The 12,978-nt window shown below is 34.4% G+C and overlaps 1 protein-coding gene across 4 annotated transcripts in view; it reads right to left on the bottom strand.

Moving 5' to 3' along the window:
- Positions 1–4,418: 4,418 nt before the first annotated feature.
- LOC111371502 (probable histone-arginine methyltransferase 1.3) overlaps positions 4,419–12,978 on the bottom strand; it is an 11,278-nt gene continuing 2,718 nt past the window's right edge. Inside the window, exons 4-16 of one of the 4 annotated variants that reach the window (XR_002698593.1) lie at positions 11,885–12,028; positions 11,568–11,671; positions 11,359–11,457; positions 11,191–11,260; positions 10,666–10,762; positions 9,358–9,412; positions 9,010–9,093; positions 7,567–7,644; positions 6,179–6,282; positions 5,901–6,073; positions 5,624–5,775; positions 4,583–4,730; positions 4,419–4,500 (exon numbers count right to left, since the gene is read on the bottom strand). Coding sequence is in view for 3 of the 4 variants with exons in the window: in XM_022993529.1 (XP_022849297.1) it covers positions 4,638–4,730; positions 5,624–5,775; positions 5,901–6,073; positions 6,179–6,282; positions 7,567–7,644; positions 9,010–9,093; positions 9,358–9,412; positions 10,666–10,762; positions 11,191–11,260; positions 11,359–11,457; positions 11,568–11,671; positions 11,885–12,028 (1,253 nt within the window). In the remaining variant the exon portion in view is untranslated. Of the gene's footprint in view, positions 4,731–5,623; positions 5,776–5,900; positions 6,074–6,162; positions 6,283–7,566; positions 7,645–9,009; positions 9,094–9,357; positions 9,413–10,665; positions 10,763–11,190; positions 11,261–11,358; positions 11,458–11,567; positions 11,672–11,884; positions 12,029–12,978 lie in introns of all 4 variants that reach the window. The other 3 variants (XM_022993530.1, XM_022993529.1, XM_022993531.1) reach the window with 3 other exon arrangements.

The following is a 12,978-nucleotide window of genomic DNA, read 5'->3' on the forward strand; positions in this document are numbered from 1 at the left end:
AGGCGATGGAGGTGGTAGACTGAATCCATAGCGTGTACGATGACATCGGAGAACGCGCCATTATTGAATCCCTCCAATTGGATATGGTCACACAGTGAAGTTAGGTTACAATCCAGTTGCGCCCTCAGCTCCGACCCGCGCCTGTCTTCGTTGCTGGTATTGTTATCAGAATGCGTCGGTTCTTTAATCAATTCAACCGGACCGCTGCCCTCCCCTCCGATGTACGGGCGGGGGTTATGATGTTGACTGATTCTGTACTGTTGCGGTTGCGCCACTGGCGTAGGTAGGGCTTCCATCGTATATACATACAGTGTGAATGTGTGTGTACAGATGAAGTGATTATAAGGAACTTTGAAGGATAGTTGGAGATTCTGGAAATGAGGATGCAGGCATCGGAAATTGCGATGATGCCCCTTGAATTATGGTTTTTGAGATATTCCACCACTCTCTCTCTTTTTTTCTTTTTTCTTTTCTTTTCTTTTTTTTTTTGAATAAATGACGTTTTATTAATAACGAATAAATAAATATTTATCTCGTCCAAATACATAGACTTTAAAGTAATACTATTTAACCCCACTGAAATGGAGTTAATTTAGCATTAAATTATAAGTGAAATTAAATGATTACTTTCATTTAGCACATCATCTTGTGCTATCTAGATCGAAATTGCAACCCTAGTGAAATTATACTCCATACATTCCATTTATATAGGCTTGTTTTATTTTTCACAAGAATTAATAAATATTATTGAAAAAATAATTTTTGTCAATAACTTTCCTTGTTTATCCTTATTCATATTTGTACAATTTCAAGATTAAGTGAAAAAATTAGTTAAGTAAACAAATTAAATATGGATATATTAGCAAACACACTAAACAAAACAAGTTCAATGAAGAAATATGACTATATATTTTGGACAAAAAAATAAGGAAAGTAAGTTATATAATGGGACCGAAGGAGTACTATAAATTTCGACTATAAAGTGTCACTTCTACCCCAAACGTCTGTTGCATCTGGGAGAATTCACGAACTACAGCTATCGAGCATGATGCATTGGTGCTGGATTAGCTCGAAGTAGACAAAGGGTCAACAATGTTCAAGTATGATATTATGTCTCATTTATTATTATTATTATTATTTTTTTATTTCATAGGCATGGCTTGTTTGGCACAATTTTCCTAAAATCATTTTTCTCCAATATTATTTTAAACAATACATTTTACGGGATCCACAATTTTTTTTTCGCTTTTCAACCACACATTCTTTAAAGATTATTTTTCACTTGAAAAAGTATTTACTAAACAAGCTTTGAATATGACTTCTTTAACGAAATCCTCCTTTGCAAGCTTTAGCACTCAAGACTTCTATTTCCATTTGGCCCCCATTATTTGAAATTTTAATACTTGGAATAATTTTTTTTTTTTTTTTAAGAATGTGATTAGAAAAGAATAAACAATTTTGAAATTATGTGTAATATTATTTTATTAGAGAATGTGTGGTTGATAATAAAAGAAAGAAAAATAAATTATAATTTTAATGAGTCAAAATGATCCATCAAGAGAATCTCGATCTCAATTTGACTTAATTTTCCAATACATCCTAGAATTCCACTAGTGGAAATTACACCCATCCTTATGTTTTAAGGTCCAACTTAAAAAATGAGATGTAAAGTTTGTTTATTCAAAAATCAAAAATAATTTAATCTATATTACCATTCCAACCCAATCCCAAACCTTAACCTTAAAATCATTTTTCATTTCTATTCACTCTCTCTATCTTCTTTGTCATATCTCTTCTACCACCGTTGATGCATAACAGGCGATGACATACTACAGCAGCGTCTTCGGAAGCCATAGCAGTTATGCCTCTCATCGAGCGATGACAGCACCATCGTTTGCGGCGTTGCTATAGCAATTGAGCGTGGCGCTGTGCTTGTAGCGCGATGCCTCAAGCACAACACACAACAACAGCACTGTTGGAATCATTGAAGTCGTCGTTGATGTGGTGGTTGTGTAGTTATTTGGGATGGTTTTTTTGTCGATGGTGTTGACAGGTGGTGGTCGTTGTGGCAATGATGGTTTGGGGATCTTTTAGTGGATGTGGTGGTTGCATAATGGTGGCGGATTTGCACTATTGGAATTGTCGAAGTCGTCGTGGGTGCGGTGGTCTTGCAGGCCATGAATGATGGGGTTTTGTCAAATCTGGTGGCAATCAAATAGTAAGATGGGGGTGGCAATGGCAGTGGCATGCTATTGTAATGTTGTGGGTGTGGTGGTGGTGGTTTTGTGATGATGTGGTTATGGCGGTGGTGCGATGAGTTTTGTGATACTGTAGGTGTGGCAATGGTTGTTCTGGCGCGAAGCAATTTTGGTGGCATTGCGGTTAATGATGATGATGAGGTGGTGGTAACAAATGATTTGGTTGACTGTAACCATTAAATTGGTTAATCCGTGACAAATAAACAATAAGTGACCAATAAAAAAGATAAAATGTGATCTAAATTTTATTAGTTTGTGACCAATAATTTCATTTTTTTTTACTGTACAATAAATTATGACATATAAAATTTGTGATTTGTGACTGATAAATAAATTGTGACTTTTTTTTTATTTGTAATCGATGAACAAATTGTAACCTGTTAAATTTTTGATCTATGACCTTTAAATAATTTGTAACCTATAAAATTTTTTGATTTACAACTGAAATATAATATATGATTTACTAAATCATTAATTTGTGATCAAATTGTATAGATTTATGATGTTAATATATTAAAATAATATATATATATATAATTAAATTATAACTAAATTTTAATAAAAATCTAATTTTTGAAATTTGAAACATTGTTCTTAATTTTGAAATGACTGATGCTTAACTCAAAATAAATTTGTGGGCCCTCATGTGAGGGGGCTTTGTAAAACTCTAATAGACAAATGGAATTAATCAACATCCTAACGTACATGTGTATTTTTGAAATTTTAAATATGAACATGAATTCGAATTTACTTTATATTAAAAAGTGAAATAATGCGACAATTATTTGATTTTGCAAATGAATTAAGGTAGTAGAATTTTAAAAATTTTGAGAAAGTCGTTGACTAACTCCCCCAAGTTGGTTCATCTTTGCTGCCTTGCATGCTGGAGCTGAATATTAGCTTTTGTTTGGGCTCCATTATTTTAAATTATAATGAAAGGAATAATAATTTTTAAAAAAATGTATGATTAAAAAGGAAGGAAAATTTTTTAGATTTATTATTTTATTTGAGAATGTGTGATTGATAAAAAGAGAAAAAATAAATTTTAATTTAATAGGGCCAAACAGGGACTTAGACTCTCAACAAGGTTAAAAATTGCTAATGAAAGAAGTATGATAGTTCAACGAGATGGTTGTTGCAATGCCCAATATTCAACATATTGAATATTATCATTTTTTGTTGAAAAAGTCGTATTCGATAATACAAACTAGAGTCATTTAACCATACAAACTATCTTCATGACGTAGTTTTTAGCTAGCGTGTCCCATTTAAAAGTCATTCTATGGTTACGATGCAAATGTACTTTTAAATATCTATGAAAAGAAAAAATAACGAAATCCCCACCACTTTAGATGGTCACAATGACAAGTCACATTAAGTCCTTGTTTGGGCTCTATTTTTGTCAAATTACATTTATCTCTTTCTTTTTTTAAGTACACATTCTCCAACAAAACAATATTACACATAAATCCAAAACTTTTCATTATTTTTTAACCATTTATTCTCCAAAAAATAATATTTGAAAATAAATTTTTTTTCTCAAATTTCATTTTTAATGGAGCCCGAACAGAGGCTAAATGTGACTCATTTTCCTCTTTTAAGATGTTTAATCAACTAATGACACTTGTACGCCATCTAAAACAATACTTATCGTATTGCACTTCTCCGAACCCAGGCATATCACTCCTTACTAGCCATCCCCATCTATGGTTCCGTTCAATCTCGAGGTGATGCAGCCTATGGAGCTAGCTTGGAGGTGCATTTGAGGGAAAATGACCATCCTATTGGTAAGGATCAGAGCTCAATTTCTTTCAGTAACGAGATGGAGAGGGAATCTCGTCTGGGGATGCAACCTGTATAATCTCAGTTTTCTATTGGTCACGATTCGAAGTTGAATTTTCGGGCCGGGCCGAACAAGCATCTAGGTGGATAGATCTCTGTTAGGGCAAGCAGTCCAGACACCATGTTGAAGTTGAACATAAGCACAGCCACAATCTGTTTCTTTCTTTTACTTCAAAACGTTAATTTCTAGCACATCTCGTAAAATCCACAACTATTAGTCACTTATTCACTACACATTTCTATCACATCATAATTTCAGCAACTTATAATGAAACCCAAACAAGTTACAGTGAAACATTGTCAGCTGGGAAGTATTTGTTAAACAAAGATGCTCAAATTTGATTTGGATTCAGATCATTATTCATCATCACAGATAGTTTTGCACTCCGAACACAATAAACTGCCTAAAAAAAAAAAAAAATCTGATTTACAACACAAAAAATAGAAGGGTAAAAACCTAAGCATTTGATTACACCGAGTACCTAAGCAGTGGATTATAATAAATTTGCAAATATGTGTGCGTAAGAGAATCATTCATCAGAACGAGTGTAGCTCAGCACCGGAGTCCTGCAGTAGTGCTTGTGGCATCAAATCCGACCCCTCTTCGTCTTGAGGTTGTAATTGCATATCCTGTAATGTGCAATATAATTGTGTGGATTTGTAGTTGAACCTCAAGTAAAAAGAATAACAGCAAATGATGTTGAAAACCTCATAAATTGTAAAGATACACATTGAGAGTTGGACTAATATTGAAACACAATCTGCCTATAGGCCCGACACCAAGAGCGGTGCGTAGGCTTAAGCATATCCATAACTACAATTTCTGAAAACACTGATGACTTGTTTGGTTAGTCAGATTGCACAATACTAGATAGCATTGATTAGCTACGAGTGATGTTTGTGGACTGCAGAATGCATTTCACGCATCAGACTACAATCTATTTTAATTGGGGGCCATATACTCAAAAAAAGAAAGAGCTAAGAATGGAGCTATAACGACAATCAAGTCTAAAAATGTTTTCGAAGAATAAAGTGAAAATCCGCCTTGATATTTATCAGAGAGAGATTGAGATGACAATAGGAGCAGTACACAATTTCAATTAGTTTTCAACCTAAACATTCAGTGTGTGTTTGTTACGCAGTATTAGACAGGAATGAAATGATACATCAAACAGGATTCTAACTCCCTTCTTCTTTCTTACTACTATACAGTGCCTCCTTACCAAACGTGCATTCTGCACAAGGGTAGAAATGGTTACTGAAAATGATTGTTGCATATTCACCATTAGAGATTATCATCAACTNACCAAACGTGCATTCTGCACAAGGGTAGAAATGGTTACTGAAAATGATTGTTGCATATTCACCATTAGAGATTATCATCAACTGTTATACCAGTCAAGTTCAAAATACTAAGAAATAGCATTGAAGTCGTGTTTTGGCAGGAGGTATAGAGGCAAACTTTATTGAACGCGTTGGTATCCAACATTTATTCAGAAGTAAAAAGTCCACACGATTAATACCTGTGTTAGTAATAGATGATTTGGTTGTTGATCTTGTGTCGAAGGATAGGCCTGTGGTTGAGAGATCCGATAATAGGGCTCTTTGAGATCAAGTTTTCCGGATGACGTCTGAAGTATTCCTCCTAGCTCAGCACCGGGGCCCCACATTTTAGCTATTCAGATAAATGACTAGTTGGCTAAGAAAGGACACCAAGCAAGGAAGCAACAGGAAAGGAACTAAAAGAAAAAAAAACCAGGATTTGTTGTGTCAATAGCTCAAGAACAATAAAGAACCGACCTGACAACGTGAGGTGAAGGGTGTAACTCTGAGCTTTATGCGAAACCATATGGAGTCGACCAACTATCTCTTGTCCAGGCATCACATAAATTGGTTGGGCGAGAACACAACGCAGCTGGTACCAGTGTGTTGTAGGTGCACCAGGAGCAGTGGTAAGCCACCTTTGCACAGTGCTATTGGATGAAGGTATTTGACATAATTAAGGCAAGTGGTAATCATGCAATTTCATGGAGGGAAAACAGGAAGATGTTTAAACACATACAGCATCAAACAATTACCTCCCATTGAACAACACGTCAAACCAGCAAGCCAACCCATGGACTCTAGTGCCCACTGAAGATACAAATTTCAATGGGATGTCAATTTCATACAATTCTTCTTCCTGATAAAAGGAAGAATTGATGAATATATAATAAATTACGTTAGTCTTAACAGGTTGAGAAGCTTACTGCAGTGGATTACACATGCAAGTGACACAATATAGAAGACAAAATGGTAAAAAATCAACTGTAATTGCTTTATTGAATGTACCATTTTCCAACGAAATGAAAATTTTAAGGATGTTAATTTCATACAAAATTGCAGATTAAACTCCCATAAAATTTCCAGAAATGGAATTAGAAGAGAAGTTAAGCACTCGAGTTTCCAAATGCCTATACACTCTGGCTCGCATTCCCCCATACACTATTGACAAACATGCACCCCCCAATTATTGTATTTGCTTCCAACCACAAGATTCCAAAAGTCTCAAATACTAGGAGCCACTCTACCAGCATAAGCATACTTGGGAAACTTAAATGAACCAATTCCCACGAGACTCAGTCTTTCAACTGCGCTAGTCTCTATCTCAAGTTCAGACTTCCGGAAAAATGGAGCCACTAAAAATACCAGCATATGACTCGTTGGGTGCTTCCAATATTTTTTTTTTCCTCTTCCCCAAGGAAATGGAGGGAAGTTTCCACATAAATTATAGATAATGATCCGAAAGAAACCTTTGAATAAAACTCAGTGATCTTTGAAACTGTAGCCTTATGTGTCATTCAATCCACAACAAATACTGACAATTTGAAAGAAATAAAATATTCTCATGAGTAATATAGTTCAAAATTTATGAGGAAGCTAGAATAGCTTACAAGATACTCTCACACAATTTATGTGGAAGCGAGAATGGCTTTTAGTTAAGAACAGAACAGGAGATCAGCAAAGGAGTTGCTTTTAGTTTGTTCTCAACTCAAGGGGAAGGTAATGCCTGACCAGAGGCACTACTAGGAATAGGGATGAGGAATGACTCAACTTTAAGATTCTTACTGCCAGGGAGGGTTCTGGATCTGATAAGCTGGTCTCCTTTGAAAGCAGACTCTATCAAATTTCCAAGACCATGTTTTGGAATTTCAAATTTGAGGGAATTTCTTTATAGGTTTTTGTAGCTGTATCTGAGTACATGGTTACTTAAATTTGTTGCACAAATTATAGGTTTTGAAGAGGCCTTTCCTTAAAACTCCACAAGAAAGATGAGAGAATCTAACGATGGTGTCTGACATTTCTCCAACTGTACTCAAGAGTTAATGTACGATTAGAATGCAGTTTAGAAGAATGTGAAAATCTTGCTGTAGACTTTCAAGTTGAATGAATAAGAACCAGATATATAACTGAAGTAAACATTAACCTTTGTAGAAGTGAAGTCTATCACATGTGAGATTGCAGGAGCCACCAATAGTCTAGGATCAAAGGCATCCACTACTGGCTGCAAGGTGCAAAGAAGGCGAAGTTGATCGTGAGAGGCGGTGTACAATAGTATCAAGTTTGATAAACAGTGGCGTGGTGATACAAATACAAGTACTTACTGAGATATATTTCAAGTTCTAGTTCAAGTGCCAAATCTAAATCAAATTCATGACACTAAATGATGATACAAGAAACATTCCCTTCAGTGTAACAATATTTTCAGAGAACGCATGGCTATAATTCTTACAGTTAATATTTAAAAATAGATATATTGCTAGCAATGATCCTGGCCTGTATGGTTAAGATGAATATTTGATCATATCCTTGTCAATCTATATCCTATTTCAGCCATCATATTTATGAGCCATATCTGCCAAATGTAGCCTTAAGAAAAATGGTATAATGTTCAATATTTTTCCAAAAAACACGTGTTTAACATGGAAAGTATGCATTCACCAATTCTTTGTAAAATGATTGGAACTTCCAGACTTCAGTTCTCATATCAAAATAGATTTTACAAAGTTCTCAAAATATTAAATGAGGATACCAAATCCAATCTTTCTGAAAGATGGGCATTAGAAAATTTCAATATTGGAAGAATTTGCTACAGATGACATCCATTGATATATTCAATATACAATCCATGCAAACACCTTCTGCATCTCCTTTTTTATGGTTTCACCATTGGTGACCAGACTAGTTGACAGACATTTTAGAACTGAAAGGCAACGCTGATAGATATCCAATCATATTGCAGCCATGTCATCAAATATTCTAGAATGATTCATTTAGTTAGAGAAAGGGTAAAAGGGTAATAAAGATATAATAGAATGCCTATAAATGCATTAAGAGAGGGTTCGACGAGGAGCATGGAGGGATTAGTTGTTGAGTTAGGGGGAGAGATCTAAGCCTCTCGAATGCTTGGAATTGTCATTTAATTTCTGTTCATTTTATCAATACAAAAACAGTTAGCTATGATGATCTATTGAATATAACTTGAGAATTACATTACACAAATCAGCCTATCGATTACTAATACATAGCTGCTCAACTGGTATCCTATTAAAAAGGCAACGCCTAGTAACTACATCTCCAATCAGAACCAGTTATGCAAAAGGGGATATCTGTAGAACAAACTCTTGACGTCAAAAGGAAATAATATTTTAAAGAAAACAGTAAATGCAGGGAAAGAATTAGTATTTAATGCAGGTTTGATTCTACCACACAATATAAGACAGATATAGAAGCAATGTCTTTGAAACCAATTTATGTAGCTATATAGTGACCAAAAGTAATTGTAGGCAAACGAAGCAATAAGCACGCAGAAGAAACTAATTGCAATGCTAAAAGTTAAAAATATACTTGAGATGTAGACAAGATAGACCTGTGAAAAGTATCCTTGAAATGCAGTACTTTGCAAAGGAGTCATATTAACACCATAATAATTTTGTTGCTGCCAAAACAAAGCCTGCATGGAAGTAACAAATTTTAGAAATTAGAACCGTCTCAACAGGAAAAGGCAATTTGAAGGGAAAAATCAGTGAACAAAATGACATGCTCTCATGATAATCTGAACTTGTCTGTACATAGAAAATTACCAAAAATTATCCCCTTGTCAATCGAGAAATATAATATGACATCCAGGTACGACGACCATTCCCTCTTCAATCTTCCCAAAAAAAATAATCAAAAAGGAAAGTGCTTGTAAACAGAATCAAAAATTGATTCTTACTTTATTTGCAATTTCCATGTACAAATACTCATCGCTAAATGGCGCCATATGTATTCTACAAGAGCAAGCAAGTACAAATATCAAGCACAGTAAAAGAACAAATTACAATGTATAAAACCACCACTCATGTAAGAGCCCCGAGAAAGGGCCATGCCTTGTGCTCGACAACCACAAAGACTGTACACAAAAGCGAAATTCCTTGTCGGGAAAGTTCCGACCACACGAAAGGCGTAACAATTTGGATATTCCAATATAAAATAGCAGACATAAAAATCCACAACCATCCAATTCTTTACTGGCTAGTTCAAGCTTTTCCTCTTATTATTGGACAATAGGATCCTAATAATTAATATTCAATGCATTAAAATTCTCCAATATTCAATAAAATCTTTCGGGACCCCCCCACTCATCTCAACATGCCAAAGTTAATAATTCTAATAGCCAACAATTAATATCAATTTGAGGAAAATCTTGGTAAAGTGATAATAATTAGAATGAGTATTTTAACATATATTAATAGGTATCATAAAACAAAATACTACAGTTTCACAATTTTAGGTTAAACAAATGTATAGAACCAAAATTCCAACCTATATTAATTGTTTCTCCTAATAGTAAACACGTTTTCTTTTCATCTATTCCTCCCTGGGAATGGAAATTAAAGCATACGATCTTTGTTTATCATGCATTTTATGAACTAAATTATTGTGTAAAAAAATCTTTCGTTGGATGAGGAACTAATATTTTATAAAGTTGAGAGACCTTGCTTTGTCAAAGTCCACACTTTCATTATAAATATCATATATAGAAGCATGATTTGTCGACCACATCTGAAAAGCTTAAGAAATTAGAGATGGGATGAACTTCAGAACATACAAAAAGTCCATTAATCTAACAAAAAAGAACATGTAATAATTCAATAAACAAATGACTCGTCTTGAAAATCCAAATAGATCAGCTGAGAGCAGGACAGGCATGAAACATATTTCATAATATCTCAAAAACAAGGTGAAGCATTGCCGTATGATAGGAACAAAAATACACACGAGAAAATAAGTAGCTTCCAGAAAAGATATGTACATACTGCAAAGACAAGAACATATAAAGAAAATGAGGTAAAATTACACGGAGTAAATAAATGAACTGGTTTTAACTTTTAATTTATTGAATATTTTAAACTCAGAAAACAGTTTCCTCTCTTCAAATAAACATGGCACTTATGCAGAGAGATTAGTCGTAATAAAATGAGAATGGAAGTGCAATGGACAACGGTATCCCCTCAACTACAGAAAAATAGGCAACATTCACCTTCCTATAGTTGGAAACATTTTTCCATTTGGAACAAGAAATCGATCTCTTGCAATTATGTAGGACTCCAACATTCTCTCATTCACTAGTAAAGTTCCTGTAGGAGGTAAAGTCTGCCATTAATAGGATACCTTAAATTACATTTCAGTCTACAACTAATCAAAAATGAAGATTTGAACACTGCATGAATCAGCCTTTCTATGTCTATGAGTATGCAGCCTACATTTTTTATTCTTCTCCAAGTTCTCGTAAATCAGCCATCAACTTAGAAGTTTATTTTACTTTTTTTTTTTTTTTTTGGGGAATTTACATACGTAGATACTCAAAGGAAATGTTTATATTTCATCAGAATAAAGAATTCAGAATTTGGTAAAAGGAATATGGATTGCTTGAGCATGCACACAATATGCACGTAGCTGCCTGTGCATGTTGGCTTTATAGTTATTTAGCTAATTATGAGTCCAACATTATCCTAGATATTACCATTCACTAGATGACAGAAGCAAGCAAGAGAACTAAGCATACCCATTGGCTCAGAGATCAAAATATCTGCTTTCTCAGGTAATTCAACCTCTTCAATCTTACCCTTAATTACCTACGTAATAAACACAAGTGGTGATGCTGGGTAGAAAATCAGTAAAGAGTAAAACGACTACTCTTGCAAAGAGATAAAATGAACGGCTTAACACTTGCCGTGATCCTTTGGCCAAGCGACGGATTACCAGCTATAAGCTTACGAGCATATTCTGCCACTTCGGAAGCTTCCACAGCATAAACATGTCTTGCACCAGCCTATTTGAGAGAGAGAGAGGAGTAAATTAACCAGCAAGAGTCATGTGAGGAGTTTTATTACGATCAACTTACTCGATGCAAAATGTATAAAAAAGCGTTTACTGAAGAACCTGAGCAGCGAATAATGACAAAATGCCACTACCAGCACCAACATCAACAACTACACGGCCAACAAAGTCCACACGGTTCTCCATGACTGCAGCATAATAACTTCCTGGAAAATGAACATCTATCATGTCAATTATTGACAGAGACAGTTATGGTTCCACTGCAACTATAAGAGCACCAGAAAAACTCTTGAAATACATGTTCTAGCTGCATAAAAAGGGCCCACAAGCCTTTAAAACTGGGAAGTGACAGAATAACTCAAAATAAGAATGAAAGAGAAAATTGAAAGGGAGATACACATTACAACTCAGAGATTAACCTGTCCTCACGTAATCTTGCATCATATTTTGCTGGTGCAGAAGTTGTCCGTAGTAATGAAAGTACATTTTAGCGGAGGATTCCTCTATTTTGTCATCAAACTTGCTTTTAGATAATGATACTGTCCCATTTGGCAAATTTGATCCTGTAAAAATAGAATGCCATGTGAGCCTTCCTTATTCAATTACTCTGCGGCCTTTATTACGTTATCTCATTTTCTTATAATATTAGAAGACAGTGCCAAATATTTGACAAATTTGGTAAGCCTCATATATAGTCTTAGCACAACAGATTTCTCCCATGGCAGCATACCATTATAACATGTCAATGTAAGAACATATAGAAATTGAGAGACAATACAAAACAAACCCTGCCCACATTCTGTATGTTCATATACCTATGTAGGCTAACCCTTATTTACAACTAACATGCATCTTGAGTTGGGTGTCTTAAATTTTTATTTTATAGCAAGTTTACACTTTCAACTTGCAAATTGAGATGATTATTTGAATACAAATGATAACATATTACGCTAATTACAATATTAACTAGGCACCCATTTTGCACCAGGAAGGGGCATGACCAGAGTCACACGAAGAAATACTCTCTCTCTAGCAAGACAATAAATGGCAATAAAGTAGCCAATAAAATTGAATTTCTTAATTACATGAAAACAATACAAAATTCTTATTCTATTGGAAGAGATCTTTTAAAATGACAAAATAACTTCATTCGAGTTTGGACAAATCCGGTAATAAATAAAAAATACTTAAAAACAAAACATATTAAAAATCAAATAAAACTAACCATTCAAACAGTGGAGAAACGCAAAATTTTGCATCAATATCTAGAATATTTAGCAAAACATAATATATATATATATATTTTTTTTTTGATAAGTAATGCTAGCAAAACATAATATGAACAATTAAAGGATAAATTCATTTGAAAATATGACATTCTTGGCTAAAAATACAAGCAGCTGAAGATCGTAATGACTACTGCATATTGGAAAATTGTGATGAAGAAAGAGTTGCAAGAATCCAAAACGGAAATAATTGGTTTGGTTGGGGGGGGGGGGGGGAAGGAAACAAA

This window comes from Olea europaea, chromosome 22 (genome assembly GCF_002742605.1).
Source record: "Olea europaea var. sylvestris chromosome 22, O_europaea_v1, whole genome shotgun sequence".
Lineage (NCBI taxonomy): Eukaryota > Viridiplantae > Streptophyta > Magnoliopsida > Lamiales > Oleaceae > Olea > Olea europaea.